Source organism: Cololabis saira, chromosome 9 (assembly GCF_033807715.1).
Source record: "Cololabis saira isolate AMF1-May2022 chromosome 9, fColSai1.1, whole genome shotgun sequence".
NCBI lineage: Eukaryota > Metazoa > Chordata > Actinopteri > Beloniformes > Belonidae > Cololabis > Cololabis saira.
In genome coordinates this window covers 38012163-38028819 of record NC_084595.1, presented here as the reverse complement: position 1 = coordinate 38028819, position 16657 = coordinate 38012163, and the positions used below count along the sequence as shown (strand labels likewise).

The window sequence follows — 16657 nt, the reverse complement described above, 5'->3', positions numbered from 1 at the left end:
TCCCTGGAGTTTCTGGGGGAGAGGTCGCAGCTGAGCCACATCTGATCTGACCACGGAGCTGCAGAACCTGCAGGAGATTCATCTAAACCTCTGACTTTGTTGGGTTGTTGAAGCATCGCCATGGCACTTATAAGAGGTAAACACACACCTTCTGGGTCATTATTTAACAAAGGTTCGCCTCACAGTGAGGATATGCAACATTGGACATCAATATGTTAGGTTTGAGGGGCGTCTTAATGCAGAGCATAATGTTTTAGGGTTTAAACTCGATGTCAACTATGTAAAATCAGTTTTACAAGTTGAAACAGCAGGATAGTGTAAAGCCTTCGTTGAACACGCCACTGCAATATGTAGGTGAAAGGTGATCAGGTGTTCTCGAGATCATAGAAACATCTTTGAGGACACCATATGTTCCTTTCCCCTTCAGTGATATAAACACTTTCTATGAGATTTCATAGTTTGTGCTCCATCTATCTAACCTTTCATTGGAGCTAAGTATCTGATAAAGTACTCATGAGGTGCAGTCAGTTTGTATTATATAAAGAATCACATTGCAAATATTCACATTTCTGAAAAACAGTGAACACAACCTCAAAATCTCGAGTACCATAATTTATTTGAAAAGAATACGTTTTTTTAATTCTATTTTAAAAATTAAGTCATTTTATCAACACTTGCATATAACGTGTTATTACAAAGGGTCTAAATCCATATTTATGATCTTATGATCTTATTTCATTTTGTGTAATTTTCTGTTGTAGAAACACATTTCTGAACTATGTCTTTAATTCTGTACCCTTACCCAAATATCGATCAAAAAGAAGAGAAGATAGGCAAAAGTAGCAAAGTAACCATATGAATCGTGATCAAATGTCACATTTGCAGGATAATGTACAGTATTTCATTATCACATAATCAAACTGTTGAAGATATTTTGACATCAACGTTCCAATGCAGCACTGCACATCATTGTCCACATTTTAATAAAGGGACCATTAAAGTAGTAGAAACTTTAATTTATAATTGTGATTGCCATAGTACAATGTGGATAAATAAAATAGAAAAAAGAACAACTTAAATTGGCTCACTTTGTGTTTTATCGAATGTTCACGTTAGTAAACTGAGTCACAAAAGTCAGAACATTACAAAAGAAACACTTCACGAGCCAGGTGTCACTACAATGTTTGTCAAACGCGAAACAAGCCCTCAGTGCAGGTCGAGGCATCCTGTTCTCCCCGATAAGTACCACAGGACAGTCAGTTCACTGATAGGAAACTAAAAGGCACATACTTCTAGAGAACTAACTCTGTACCAGTAGTGGGTTGTTCTTCGGTAAGCCATGATGAATAACTAGATGGTGCCATAATAGTTGTTAATGGTCAATTCCTGGCAGGTCAGGGTGATCAATAATAGAATTAACGTGCTTCATTAAGGACTCACTCCTACCACCCAGCACACAGACTGTTTGCCCTCCTGCCCTCTGGGAGACGCTACAGGAGTCTCCGCACATGAACCACCAGGTTCAGGAACAGCTTCTTCCCACAGCTGTCTCCCTGCTGAACTCTGCCCCCCCAGGCCCCTCACCCCCCCACCCCTCCACCCCCCCAGAAGTGAACGGGGCTAGTACCCACTAACTCTTTGCACTATTCTGCACATCTGTACATAATATAATTGCACTCGACTTTTTTACCAACTACCTGCTCGCACTACTGTAAATACTTCCACACTGGGAATGCTGCAATCACCCATGTACATACTGTAACTCAAATCTGTTGTAAATCATATAATCACCTCTCATCTGTTTATAATCTGTTTATAATATATACTTTCACTCATTCATGTCTGACCCGCACCTCATAACAACAGTATTTATTAATATGCACTGTGTACATACATACCTATATATATATATATATATATGTGTATATGCTGTACACTGTGTTTATTTCACTGCACAAGCCCTTCCGGTTAGATGCTAACTGCATTCCATTGCCCTGTACCTTAACATGTGCAATAATAATAAAGTTTAATCTAATCTAATCTAATCTTCATTTGGGACAAGGATTGTTATTGGAGAGGCACCAATTGCAATTTTCTCAAATTATTTTGATTCCAATTTTCTAGAAGTTACAGTCGACCGCATACAAAATTATTTTTTTTAATTTATGCATTTGACTATGGAGCTGTAAAATCGTGTCCAAAATGAACCCTCACAAAACTCCAGCAGGTTCCAGTGCCTTAAAACAATACATTTATCCAAGTTACTGAATATCAATATTTGCATCTGAAATCAGAGAAAAGCAAGGTAGGAGCTCAAAAGGCCATTTTGTACTTTTTACACAGTACACAGTAATAATTTTTACGGGGAGCCAATGAAGTGAGGCTAACACAGGAGATATGGGATCTATCTTGCTGATTCCTGACAGCGCTCGCACTGCTGCATGTTGGATCAGCTGGAGGTTATTCAGAGAATGACCTGGACACCCTGCTAGTAATACATTACAGTAATCTAGTCTGTTTAGTGTCTGTCTAGTTGTATAGAAGATACAAACGCGTGAATTAGTTTTTCTGCATCACTCTGCGAGAGGATGCTCCTAATATTTGCAATATTACAGAGATGAAAAATGCTGTCTTACAAACTTGAATAATACGATGTGTAAATGACAAATCCTGATTGAAAATAACACCAAAGTTTCATACGGTAGTACTGGAGGCCATCGCAACACCATCTTATCCCTTCCTACGGTTTTTGGGAGCAAAAACAATAACCTCTGTTTTATCTGAATTTAGACGCTTCGTTTATTTTTTGCAGATGCCCGAAAATTAAAAGCTAACTTCGCTGTCAACATCTATATGAATGTTAAATTCACCCACTATGATGGCTGTCTGTACTGATCAATAAACCAGCTAGGAAATCTGAGAACTTACATTGTTGGTTTTCTAAAACTCTGCTTGTCTTCACAGGTGTATTTATTGTGGCAGCCAAGCGCACTCCCTTTGGTACTTATGGTGGTGTGCTGAAGGACCACAGCGCCACAGACCTGGCTGAACATGCAGCCAAAGCCGCCCTCGCTGCAGGCGGTGTGGCCCCAGAGCTGGTGAACAGTGTCATCATGGGAAACGTTATGCAGGTGCTTCACTAGGCTCCGATCACCAGGAAAATCCATTGAAATTAATTGTGTTCTGGTTCTGTTCCCGCTCTTATAACGTCTACTTATCTTTCGTCTGTTTCAGAGCTCAGCTGATGCCCCATACATCGCTCGTCACGTAGGTCTGAGGTGTGGCGTTCCCATCCCGGTACCTGCCCTCACCGTGAACAGACTGTGCGGCTCTGGGTTCCAGGCCATCATCAATGGTGCTCATGTAAGCAATCTGTCAGGAAAAACATGTTGTATATGTACTAATCTATTTCAATACAAATGATCAGCAACACCTGTGACCCTTAAATGGTATAAGCAGGTGTCAATATTGGATCCATGGATGTTTGGGAGTTAAGTTAACTTTTGTAAGCCAAGAAAAATTGCACATTCAACACCAGTCACAGTAGTACAGTAACCAGAATACACAATTGCCAATATGATGTCATATTACACATAATGTTGTCTACTTATCCTCCTGAGACCTGAAATCTGTGGTCATCCCAGTTTTGGTTCTTTGCAACATAAAATTTACCTGGAACCTGTCGTAGACAAATGTGGACACTTAAGACTGCTATCTGGTGGTATCTTAAGAGACAGGTGTTACTTAAAATGGCATTTATAAATGTATATGTGTATAACAACACATGTGTAATATTGTACCAGTAAACTGTTTGGGCATGCATACTCATTCAACTTTAATGGGTAGATGTGTCCACATTTCTGAATGGTACTTTATATATTGCATATAAAACATACTGCAAATAAATGTCATAGTTAATACCAAAATTAGCTTTATTAGCTAAAACAAATATAAAATGCAAGTAAAACCAAAGCTCGGGTCTCAAGAGGTTATATTTGGCACACACCCGGGTTGTATTTGTATTTCTGTTACAACTCTTTAAAGTTAGTACTAACTTCCATCAACACACTGCATCAGCAATATTGGATAGAGGAGTGAGCTGGTGTTTTTCTAAAACACAGCCAAATTGCAACACTGCCTTCAATAAGAAAATACTGTAAATCTAACAGGTGTTATGCGTCCAGAAAAAATAAGCACCAAAAATCATCAGCAAAAAAAACAAAACAACAATATTTCCCAATTATTGAGTCCGGCTTACTTTTTTGCCTTTCGGCCCGAAATAAAAGCGTGTGATCACCTGGTGTGTTTGCAGGAGATTTGCCTGAAGGAGTCGGAGGTGGTCCTGTGTGGAGGCTCAGAGAGTATGAGCCAGGCCCCCTACGCTGTTCGCAACGTCCGCTTTGGTACAAAGTTTGGTTTTGATCTTAAGGTTCGCTTTTTCCCCCTACTTTCTGATATGAAAGCATATGTGCATTTAAAGTCACGTGATGAGCAGAAAGACAAGGTTGTCATTAATCTGTAAATGCAAACCTGTCATCATCTGACTGACAGCTAGAGGACACTTTGTGGGCCGGTCTGACTGACTTGCACATAAAGATCCCGATGGGCATCACAGCAGAAAACCTGGCAGAGAAATATGAGATCACACGGCAGGACTGCGACAACTACGCACACCAGACGCAACAGAGGTGGAAGGCAGGTGAGCGGGATGCTGCTTTTTGTGTTTTTGGTCTTTTAACATATTTTTATTTGTGTAATTACAAGTATTTTAAGTCATTTCTACAGGTACGAATATGCTGCCCACTTTATCATCTACAACTTTTTTGTTTATTCAGCTCATGAAGGTGGTCACTACACCGCTGAAATCGCTCCCATTGAGGTGAAGGCTAAAAAAGGAAAAGTGCCAATGGCTCAGGATGAACACCCTCGACCTCAGACCACGCTTGAGCAGATGGCCAAACTGCCTCCGGTCTTTAAGAAGGGAGGGACTGTCACCGCTGCAAATGCTTCGGTGGGTTTCTGTGCTGCCTGCTTTTCACATTCAGAACTTAACCTAAGTCTGAGAAAGTCAGTCCATAAAAGACATGTCAAAATCCTCATCTTGAATGGTCAGCACTTGTTATATGAAGAACGTAAAGTATCCAGTGTACATTTTATTCAAACCTCTCATGCATTTTTGTGGTGCTCGGTAAAGTCTCATTTTAAGACATATGATTATATATTATTATATGTAGCCAGGTACAGGTGGGAATAGACGGTGAAATAGAGTTCATGAGAAGCCGCCAACTCTTCCTGAAGTTTATTCTCGATCTGCAGGGTGTCTCTGATGGTGCCGCTGCTCTCGTGATCGCAAGTGAAGACGCTCTTAAACAGCACAAGCTCACTCCGCTGGCCAGAATCGTGGCTTATCAAGTGTCCGGATGCGACCCGAGCATTATGGGAATTGGTGGGTGACACACCGTCACAGAGGAGTTCAAATAAAGGGAACAAATGATGAAATAAACATGAACATTGTTTATTTTACTAAGCAATTCTGTTTTCCCTTTACTACTTTAGGACCAGTCCCAGCCATTACAGGAGCTCTTAAAAGAGCCGGTCTGTCTCTCAAGGACATGGATCTCGTGGAGGTTTGTTATCAGATTCAAAGTAGTAAAAAAAGTGAATTTATTATGTCTTAATGTAAGAAAAAAAAATACTCCTTACATTTAGAAAACATAATAAAAGAATAGAATACATAACACTTAAAACAAACGTATACAAACTTTCTCACTAAGGAATCATAACAATTTTTATCTTTTCAATTTCAATTTCAATTTATTTTATTTGGTAAGGAGGGACAGTGCACATCATTATGCATTTACAATATAAAAGCAGATGCACCCAAATGTAGCCTATTGGCTAATTCCCATTGGCAGTCCCCCCGGCTAGAATATATAAACAAGCAAGTTTGAGAGCAATACAATGTTCAGTTAAAAAAAATACAATAGTACAATAATATAACCAATACCACAATAATACAACCAACCATATAACACATTTCATAGTAATTTTACATTAATTAGTTTATAGTTTATAAGTTATTGTTATAAGTTATAGCAGCAGGCTAAAGTAAAGTGCAAGTGTCTATGTAAAGTGTCACAGCTATAAAGTGCAGAGTAGAGGTATAAAGTGCTTTGATAGTTAGTATAATTTTATCTCTTTTGGTTTCACATGCAACTTCTAGTAACTGTGGACTTCAGATAAGTGTTGTATGGTAAGATGTTGAATTTTATGTTTGGCTTTATTCAGTTTCTCAAGACTTAATGTCTGCTACTCCGCTCAGGTGAACGAGGCTTTTGGTTCTCAATACTTGGCCGTTGCCAAGGCCCTTGGTCTGGACCCAGAAAAAAGCAACGTCAATGGTGGAGCCATTGCCATCGGTCATCCTCTTGGTGCGTCTGGAGCGCGTATCACCTCTCACCTGGTCCACGAGCTCAGGTAAACGGGTCGCCAGCTATTACGGTACACGTACAGTGAGTTACATCACTGCAAATATCTGCACTGTAAACTGCTTTCAATGACAAATTCTGTTTCTGGCAGGCGACGAGGAGGCAAGTATGCCGTTGGCTCTGCCTGCATTGGCGGAGGTCAAGGCATTGCCATCATCATCGAAAAGTGCTGACGTACAAGGCTGCCGGTTGCTGACGGGTTCCTCTAAAAGAATGTCCTGCACTCAACGACCACTCGCATTAAATGAAATATCGTTGATGAATGCCACAAGGCTTTTTTCAGACATGTAACAGTACTGTAACGGGAAAAAGAAACCTCCCTTTTGCCGTTGACTCTCTTTTGATGTGATTTCTATTGGTTGATTTAACCACCAACTATTTATGCCTCAGAAAGGACGAAAGATACTTGGAGAACATTGAGTCTAACCTGCGTTGTCTGTAAGATGGTTATTATGTATGTGCCTAAAATACAGTCATTGAGGTTAGCTTGTGTCACATTATTATTGCAATAAACCATTTGCCTTAAATGCTATTGATCACTCCAGTGTTGCCAGAGCATGCACCAACCTGCACCAACTGATTTTGTACTTCTGTGTCAAAAAAGCAAGAATAAATAATAGTTTTAAAAAATCAATGGTTGTGTTTTTGATGTCTTCATTTCATGTTTTCAAATGATTTTGTGTACTTTGTAATCATTATTGAAATGCTTAATTTAGCTAGTTATGAGAACTTTATTCTGTTATCACTGATTGTTGTTGATATTCAGGAAAATATAACAATGGCCAAAACGCAAAAGCTTTACCTGCAAAATGATTAAAAAAAAATGTAGGGAAAAATATTCTAATCTCCACTTTGTAACTCATTAATATCTAGTCGGTCTTGTATAAACATAGTAGAGTAATCTTGTCCAATAACGGCGTAACATTTATTGAGTATCCATGAAAAATATCCTTGTTCGAGAAAACTTTTTTATTTTGTTCTGTGGGACCATAGTGATGGATGTAAATGCATTGGCAGACATTATAATGATCATTTTGAAAATAATCTCAAAAGCAATATTTTATATTGAATATTTCTGTTGGGGAAAAAAAATCCAATAAATTTGCTATTAGTGCCTCATTTAGTTACACAGCTCAGTTGCTGGTTCTTGTGCATATTTAGCTGAGCTGTTATAACAAATAAATATGCATCTCCTCATAAGATGGTATTTAAAGCTTTAAAGCTGCTGGACTTTATTCTTACTTCTGGACTTTGATTATCATGACCCAGGGTACCACTTGAGAATGAGCACCAATATAAATATGATATATGGTTCAAGTTATCCATAATGACAACTTTTGCTTTGGAGTAAGTCAATAAAAGATTAGTCTTAATTAACATAAAACCATAGTGGTTTCATTGCTCTTATGTTAAACGTTAACATTTTATTCAATTGAAAAAAAAAACTTTCAACATATATTTCTCTTTTTTATGTCTCCTCATTTACTGGGTAAATAAAATCACGTTAACACCAAGGTTTGAAAAGAATAATTCACAAAATCAAGTGACAGTGTCCCTGCCGTTGATTGGACTCATGGATGTATTATAAATCGATTGGACTACAAGACCCAGCATACCCTCGAAATGCGACGCACTGACGTCAACGTCACCGGCCGGCGTCCTTATAAACGTAACATCCCCGGATGTCGGTCTTTTTTTCATAGCAAAGGTAAGACAGGCTTGCCTTCGTGTTCCTGTTGGAGTTAAAATCTGTTTTCATCTGCCTTAGAGAATAAAAAATGATGCACCCAAATGTAATGAGATGAAACTGCATGTGTATACGACGCGTTAGATACCATTATTACCTCGATTTAGCCATAAGTATTTAAACGCTGAGCAGTTGTGTGCGTCGGTAGCTCCGGGCCTCCGGGCGGCTTCATTCAGCTCATAATGGTACCGGGTTTAGCAGCACGTGTCTGTCCTGTAGGGCTGGAGTTTACCTTTAAGTGTGGGTCAGTTGTCAAACAGCTCGTGTGGTTATTTTTGATATAAAGTATAAATGATCACGACAAGGTTCCAGACAGCTAAGTCTGCTAGCTGTAGCCGCCGTCATGCTGCCCGTGGTGGATGAGACATAAATGAATGTTTGGTGGATGTTCTGCACTGAATAGGTGTTTTTTTTTTAATTTGCACAGGAGCACAATTATGATAATATATCTAATTAATGCTGGGGTAGTTGGCACTTGATTCCTCAACTTAGGGTTGCCACCTTTCAGAAATATAAGTGCTTTAATAGCGTTGAACTTGCATGACTGTACAGACAGCCAACCACACTAGCAACTGAAAATAGCCTCCTATGCTATGTATGTCCACATCAGTCAAGATGTAGAATATAGTCTACAGGTGAAGAATATGGTGTAAAAGTTAATTTATTTTAATAATTCAACTTAAAAGGTGAAACTAATACATGTATATTAAATAGTGTCATTACAGGCAAAGCAAGATATGTTAAACCTTTATCATTTTGATTGAATTGTTTATTGATTTCATAATATATTTTAATTTTGAGATTTTTTATTTAGGGTTTTCATAAACTGTGAGCCGTAATCACCAACATTATAACAAATAAAGGCTTGAAATATCTCACTTTGAATGTAGTGGGAAATAATATATTTGTTTCACCTTTAAGTTGAATTTACTACAAATGAAGTTTTGCAATATATTCAAATTTTCTGACCTTCAGCTGTATATTATGACATAAATAAGAGCATTATATGTCTGTATTGGTTCAATACGGAACGCAACTTCTAATTCCCAATTACGGAACAATTCTGTATTTCAAGGGATGGGTGGCAACCCTGCCTCAACTTGATGGAGTTTCTTTGAATCGCACTGTTTTTGCTGGTGCACCAAGTTATTTTACAGATTTTAATTCTCTGCTGATGTGTTAAGAGGTGAACATGTCTTTCATAACGGATTTTATAAATGATAAATTATATAATGTACAAGTCCTGTTCAAGTGTAATACTTCCTATCAATGGTTGGAAAAAATAAACATCTTAAGATCCTACAAAAGTACTTAATGTAATAATTGTTTTAGTGTCTATACAAACATGTTTTTTTGTTTTTTGTCAGATGGCAGAGGGAGACAAGAAGTCTGCCAAGAGGAAGCACGGGAGCCGGAACCCGGTTCTGGCCCGGGGCATCGGCCGGTACTCCCGCTCTGCTATGTTTGCTCGCAGGGCCATGTACAAAAGGAAGTCCAAGACCACTGACACCAAGGTGAGGCCGAGCTTGTTACATTCAATGAAGTCAACGATCGAAGAGATCTGGTTGTGTGTAACTTGTGTTTATGTTAAATGATTTGCTTCCGTTTCAGATCGAGAAAAAGCTCAAGGCCAAACCCCAGTACACGGTTGTGAAAACTGTTGGAGGAGACAAGAATGGAGGCACTCGTGTTGTTAAACTGCGCAAGATGGTAATATGTGAACTTTTGTTTCAGCATTTACATTTACTTTGTGCAAAAATGTCATCGCAGATACTAGCAGGAAGGTATTTCCTCTAAAAAGATAAGATTTTGAGGAAAATGCCTTTGCTCTCGATAGCGTTTCTTTTGAAAATATTCACCACTAATGGAAATTTGTGTTGCTGAAGTGTTGACACTTTGGCTGATAGCAATGTCAAACATCTGTAAGCTTAAAGAAAAGGGGCCGCATCTTAAGTCGTTTTTAAATACTTGCTAACTGGTATACACGATTTTGGACTGTTGCAAATAAAGGATGCTCATCATGAAATGATTGTGGTGACATTTTTAATCATGGCTCCAAATCGGTGTTAGGTTTTACAGAGTGATTCGGTCACAGCAGTCTCAAATCTGGCGACCAAATATTTCTTGACGTGTCAAATATTTATTTTCTCGCTAGCCAATTAAAATGTTATATGAAATGTCACTATTAAAGGCAACTTAAAGTATTTTCACAACTAATGAAAGCTACTTGAAAAGTGCTATTAACTTGTTTTGCTCATTTATTTGTGCACACCGATGCTGTTCTACGTCCGTCAGAGCCTATGATTCAGGAAATGTCACCGAACAGTCAAAACAGGCTGATCTCCATGTTTTACTTAATACTAAGCAGAGGCTGTACAGTGAGATGTGATGATATACAACCGTAGAAATTTTATCGAAGCCCTTGAAAGTGTGATCGGGTCTTCCTTGATCTGACTTCTCAAGCAACCAGTTAAATGGGCTTCCGTCCTGCAGTCCGATAACTGTCCTGTAACCATGAAAGCCCATGGTATCTGGATGAAGCCTTTCCTCCTTGCTTTTGTTTGAAATTAAACAATTACATTTTCTTTGCAGCCCCGCTACTACCCCACAGAAGACGTACCCCGTAAACTGAAGAGTCACGGCAAGAAGCCCTTCAGCCAGCACAAGAGGAACCTGCGCAGCTCCATCACCCCCGGAACCGTGCTCATCCTGCTCACCGGCCGCCACCGTGGAAAGGTAAATCTGATGTTGGATTGATCTCTGGTAATGATCGTATTGATCTTTGGGTAGTTTCTCAGGCAACACAGGCTCAAAATGGTAATATTGAAATTGGTTACTGCCATGGTTATGGGAGGCCATAGGTTTTAAATTATTGTGGCATTTGGTAAACAGACTAAATCACAAATAACCTAACCTTTATAAAAGCTGTTGTTGTGCTCCAAATTTAATCTTTTAAAGAGGGGGGATTGAAAACAAACAAAATTTAGGGCGATGGGGAATCCAGATCATATTTGTTGGTCTGATGGATCAATGTTTTATGTTAAGACACACCATGGTTATTCCTAGTGGAGGGAAGTAAGACATTTTTTTTTCTTTCAAAATCAAATGCCAGTAACAGCAACGATATATTTCAGATATACCCAAGAATTTGTCAGTCCTTTTTAAGTCTGGGCTATAGACTATAGTCCTGCGATAATGCTGGAGCAAGACGTGATGTCTTGTTTATGCTGTAGAATCTCAGACGGACATCTATAGACTATATGTGCGTACTGGCACATTAACATAACACTTGTTCATATAACCTTGAGGCAAAGTTAAATTAAATGTACCATTTTTTTAAATAAAAAAAATGGGTTTGAGTGTTTTGTTTGTCAAAATGTGCTGTTCCAGTTGTGGTTGGGTTGACTGAAAATGTCGGGTGATCGTGGGTCGTTTTTAAACCGACCTACGCATCATCTACCCTTAGGCAATGGTGAAAAATGTTAGATGGCTTGAATGAACACCAATTTAGCAAATGATTATATAAAATAAAGTAGTAGTGCATCCAGTATTTTCAAAGTAAATGTTCTGGATTTAACCTGAATGCTGGACCCCCAACTACAGGCCACCCTCAGTTCTACGGATGTTCTTCATCACTCACAGGCAACATGGATAAAAAATTAAAAAAACGTGTACCCACGCACTTAATTGGAACTGAGGCTGACCTAAATAGTGTCTCAGCTGATGGGAAGAAAAAGTGGCATTTTCCTTTACTAGCTAGCCTTCCATGAAAGTAGACTTGCAAGTATTGTCTTATGTGCCATAGAAGTCGGTCTGCACTCACCACTCCGATAAAATATTTGAAGGTGCTGTGTAAAACGAAATGTAGCCTAGATGTAGCAGCTTATGCAGTAAATTGGAGCGTTGCCTGCAGAACACCCCCGCTGCAGCAGATTTTCATTTATTTATTTTTTCTTTCAGCGTGTGGTGTTCCTGAAGCAGCTCTCAAGTGGTCTCCTGCTCGTCACTGGTAAGGATTCTCACAGCAGGATCCATTTATTGTGTAGTTAAAAGATGAATGTATTTTTACCTTTTTCTTCCTCCTGCAGGCCCTCTGGCCTTGAACAGAGTCCCTCTGCGCAGAGCCCACCAGAAATTTGTCATTGCTACTAACACGAAAGTTGACATCTCTGGCATGAAGATCCCCAAAACCATCAACGATGCTTATTTCAAGAAGAAGAAGCTGAGGAGGCCCCGTCACCAGGAGGGAGAGATCTTTGATACGGAAAAAGAGGTAACCTTGGATGCACCTGAAATTGCAACCGCTGTCAGTATCATCTTTCAAAGATGGACATTTGGCTTAATAGCTTTCATTTTGGTTTCCCTTTGCAGAAGTATCAGGTGACAGAGCAGAGGAAGGCAGACCAGAAGGCTGTTGATTCTGAGCTCCTGCCCCTTATCAAGAAAGTACCTCAGCTGAGAGGATACCTGCGCTCCTCCTTCTGCCTGTCTAATGGAGTTTACCCACACAAGCTGGTTTTCTAACTTGTAATAAAGAGTGCTACCATCTATTTGGTTTCTTAAATTTGTCCTAACCATGAATTTGCAACAATGCAACACCTCATTTCAGTGTTGGAGTCAGTTGTACACCTTTTAACCATCTGAAGTAAACATTACAGTTAAATTCTCCAGAGATGAAGTCGCCCCAGAAAAAAGTAAAATATATTTTGAGTTAAAGTATTTTGCTTATTAGGTCCACTGAGAGAAATGACAATGTATCTTGAGGCAGCCATGGCAGGTTTTTTTTATAAGATGAATGTAAATTAAACTTAATTTTCAGCCCATGGCTCCTCATGATCACAACATTCAAGGCAATGGTGGGTTGAGTTTCAACCATTGAGGGGAGTAGTAGTCTAGTGCAGTGGTTCTCAAATGGTACGCGTATGTGAGATTTAAAAATATACATATATTTAAAAAGTAGCATCCATGCAAAAATCCTTTAAAAATATTCATAAATTTCATAAATAATTGAGGAAAATATAAGTAAATTCATATAATGAATTTTATCTTCAGGAGTAGGCTATTCAACTTATCCTAAAACTGCAGAGTATCCCCCACACCAGGATGGTTCCACCTAACCTGTCAATCACCTGGCTTCACCTGTCAATCACTTGGACCAACGATGGAGTCGTGGTTGAAGCGTAGCAGTAATATTTTTATGTTTAATAAATCAGTTACTGATGGCACAGTGCTCTGTTTTAGGTCTTTTTTTTTTACACCCAAAAGTGCTTTGCACTGGTTAGGGGGTACTTGGCTGAAAATATTTCACAGGGGGTACATCACTGAAAAAGGTTGAGGACCACTGGTCTAGTGGCTACAGAGGAGGGCTTAGGTCTGGAGGTCCCAGGTTCAAACCCCAGAATGGCAACCAAGAGCCCCTAACCCTAATTTCTCCTTGTTCTCTCGGATGCAAGTTGCTTTGGATAAAAGCGTCTGCTAAATCAGTGTTTCCCAACCCTGGTCCTCGGGGGAAAACTCTTGCATGTTTTAGATGTTTCCCTTCATCACACCTGATTCTAATTAACGGTCCTAATTAGCTTGTCATCGAGGTCTGCACAACTGTTGACACAGTCACTTGTATCACAGTGTGCTGAAGCAGGGTAGCATCTAAAACATGCAGGACAGTGGGCCTTGAGGACCAGGGTTGGGAAACACTGCGCTAAATGATGTTGGCTGTTCATGAAATGGGAGAGAGGCAACCAGCCTGACATTAACTGGCACGGCCTTCAAAATCTTCAGGTTCCAATGGGTACACTATTCTTTCAGCATAAAATGGCATAAAATAGTCTATCTTCAAACCAGTTTGACCTGTGCAAACCCATTTTATTTTACGTGTAATTTAACCTGCTATAATTTAAATTTCTTGGATTCAGTCCATTTTAGCTTGACCCTAAGGGAAGAGCTGTGGGAGGTCGATTGACCATTAAACTGCACATTAACAGCAACTTAAAATCACTGAAATGAATAACCTTATTGCTATTTCTGACAATTAGTGCACATGTGGTCAAAATACAGTCAGCATGCCAGATATGGCACCTGGACCACCTCAATCCAGGCAACCAATGGCAAAAAAAAAAAAAAAGGTACACGTGTATTTGGGTGAAGATTTACATGAGAAAAAAAGTTTTATATTGCCATTTAATTTGTGAAAACATTACCTTTCCATCCTCGTTTAACAGGCTGTTATGAAATGAAAATGGCACACACTGAACCCAAACAGCTTGGCAGCTGAACTTTAATTAAAAAAAAAAGTCTACTGTAACAAGACAAAAATAAATACATGTTTTTCTCTTTTATATTGACATTTTGAACAACAGGCTTTTATCCTCAAAAACAATATATAAAGTAGAACAGAAAAAAAGGCAACGGCCCTTTGCCGAGGAATGATAAGAACCTTTTCCAAGTCAGTCAGTGTGGTCAAGGAGGGTTGAGGCGGTGCCCCCTCAGCCAGACTTAAACAGCAGAATGGCCACCTGACCCAAATAGAAGTAAATGAAATGCTTGGTCTCATGAGTCACGTAGCTGCCAAAGTTCCTCCCAACGATGCAGTGCCAAGTTGGGTTGTATTTCTTGTCAAACTCCTGCATAAGACAAAGATGAGTAACTTGTGAAAGCAGAATTCATTGAAATTTACATTGCAAACAAAATAGGCATCTAAAAGTAAAATAATGGTTGTCAACCATGTTGTGCAAACGGTGCATCACAACTCATTCATTAGGTTGCAGGGGAAGCAAATAACATACAGTATGCTTTCTATTATCTACTTTTTGGCCATGTGTTATGCATCCATAATAAACAACTTATGGCATTCTATTGCTAAAATATTTTCGCAATGTCCTCAAGAATCAGATCAGAGCAGCAATAAGCAGCTTGATGTACTCGATCAAAAAATATAGATTTGATTTTTAAGAGCCAAGACTAGAGATTTTTGCCACTGTTGGACTTTTCTTTTCTTACATGTCTTACACCAGACATCTCAAAACTGTTTCTCTACAATTATATGTCATGGTCTTCATTCCCGGCAACAAAAATAGAAAAGTCACCACAGACAAGTCCAAATCCTGACCTTATGCGTCACATTAACGCACATCCTAAGTAACTTTTGTACAGACTCATATCCGGCACTTCAAAAACCTCATATTGTACATTTCTGTTTATACATTTTATATTATCTCTTATATATTTGCTTTTATATTTGTATTGTATTGCACCAATAACCACTTGTGTGTGTTAACAAACTTGGCAATAAACCCTTTTCTGAGTCTGATTCTAAGAATAATAGCTTTCCTGAGGAAGGGATCGCTTGCTGGGCGTGTGACAATAATAATGCATTCCATACCTCAGTAAAATTTAATAAATAAATAATACATGTCAAACTAGAGTAGAAAACACAGCTGAAACACCAACAATTTACCATGTGCACCATATTTTTATTCCTTCATTTTATGTTTAACCAAAATATTTACCCCCCAAAAAAAGATTATACCTTTTTAATGTATGCAGCGATGTCTTTCTCGATGTTGTACTTCTCCAGGGCCTGTGTAGCACACTCCACAGCGTCCTGCTGCATGTCGTCAGACATGTCAGCATTTTTGATCACAGCCTTTCTATCAGACATGGTTGCCCTGGAAACAAACACACAGAGAGGATTGATCATCCTCAATGCAACCGGCTACCTGCGAGAATACCGCACCAACAACATAAAGTTGGCAAAGTGGGGACCAAAAAAACATAGTTTTATCTTACATAATGCCGGCTACATAACATTTGAACTAGCCCTTTCTACAAGTGTTACATAACTTAGAGAGCTGGACACGCGCTCTGCGTAGTTTCTATGGAGACGACAGACATTGAAATTATCATCCTTTTTTTTGTTTTCTTCACCGGTGTTTCTCTCCACTCGCGTAACACCAGAGTGCAGGATTAAAGCCGCATAACTGGCTGTTAAAAAAGACTAAAAAAGGAAAAATAATATACGTTATAAAAATCTTCACTAGCTACAGCAGCAAAGCTAATAATGATCTGCTCGCACATCACGAGAAAAAAGAAACAGTTTATACCCAATTTTAATATTCTAGTATAATTTAGGACAATAAGTCAAATGTATTTAAAATAGTGGATTTACCTCGTAGACTCCTCTAAACTGCGAGTAGTTTTAACGGGGTGACCGCTTCTGTAGTGACAAGTCCCGCGAAGTGTTTGACACCAAAGTGCTGTGTCTGTGTGAGCGTTCAGCCTGCTGCCTCGCCGCGCTCCTATTGGCCAGGGCTCGGACACGGAGCGCTGTGATTGGTCGGTTTACCCGCATCTTTCAGGCGTTTCTGTTAGCGTTTTATTTCGGCCCATAATGCATTGCAAAATGATCTTTCAAGGAGCATATGAA

General features: G+C 39.1%; 3 protein-coding genes across 3 annotated transcripts; 2 read left to right on the top strand and 1 right to left on the bottom strand.

Moving 5' to 3' along the window:
- The first annotated feature begins 2 nt into the window (after positions 1–2).
- acaa2 (acetyl-CoA acyltransferase 2) lies at positions 3–7122 on the top strand. Its single transcript, XM_061730072.1, has 10 exons — positions 3–136; positions 2965–3131; positions 3235–3363; positions 4313–4429; positions 4552–4699; positions 4836–5011; positions 5317–5446; positions 5557–5627; positions 6323–6477; positions 6580–7122. Exons 1-10 carry the CDS (start codon positions 121–123, stop codon positions 6659–6661), a joined length of 1191 nt encoding a protein of 396 aa, XP_061586056.1. The 5' UTR covers positions 3–120; the 3' UTR covers positions 6662–7122.
- A 2455-nt stretch (positions 7123–9577) lies between these two features.
- Positions 9578–12785, top strand: rpl6 (ribosomal protein L6). Its single transcript, XM_061729518.1, has 6 exons — positions 9578–9749; positions 9847–9945; positions 10828–10971; positions 12196–12244; positions 12324–12508; positions 12607–12785. The coding sequence occupies exons 1-6, from the start codon at positions 9603–9605 to the stop codon at positions 12757–12759; spliced, it is 777 nt and encodes a 258-aa protein (XP_061585502.1). The 5' UTR covers positions 9578–9602; the 3' UTR covers positions 12760–12785.
- Positions 12786–14481: 1696 nt separating this feature from the next.
- dynll1 (dynein, light chain, LC8-type 1) lies at positions 14482–16518 on the bottom strand. Its single transcript, XM_061729517.1, has 3 exons — positions 16400–16518; positions 15761–15899; positions 14482–14855 (listed from the first exon to the last, which is right to left on the bottom strand). The coding sequence occupies exons 2-3, from the start codon at positions 15890–15892 to the stop codon at positions 14718–14720; spliced, it is 270 nt and encodes an 89-aa protein (XP_061585501.1). The 5' UTR covers positions 15893–15899; positions 16400–16518; the 3' UTR covers positions 14482–14717.
- Positions 16519–16657: the final 139 nt, after the last annotated feature.

Coding starts and splice junctions, on each gene's coding strand:
- acaa2 (XM_061730072.1), top strand. Junction 3,364..4,312: donor CCATCATCAATGGTGCTCAT/GTAAGCAATCTG, acceptor GTGTGTTTGCAG/GAGATTTGCCTGAAGGAGTC. Junction 6,478..6,579: donor CACCTGGTCCACGAGCTCAG/GTAAACGGGTCG, acceptor TGTTTCTGGCAG/GCGACGAGGAGGCAAGTATG.
- rpl6 (XM_061729518.1), top strand. CDS start 9,603: ATGGCAGAGGGAGACAAGAAGTCTGCCAAGAGGAAGCACGGGAGCCGG. Junction 9,946..10,827: donor TTGTTAAACTGCGCAAGATG/GTAATATGTGAA, acceptor TTTTCTTTGCAG/CCCCGCTACTACCCCACAGA. Junction 12,245..12,323: donor TGGTCTCCTGCTCGTCACTG/GTAAGGATTCTC, acceptor TTCCTCCTGCAG/GCCCTCTGGCCTTGAACAGA.
- dynll1 (XM_061729517.1), bottom strand. CDS start 15,892: ATGTCTGATAGAAAGGCTGTGATCAAAAATGCTGACATGTCTGACGAC. Junction 14,856..15,760: donor TCGCTGCATACATTAAAAAG/GTATAATCTTTT, acceptor TGTCTTATGCAG/GAGTTTGACAAGAAATACAA.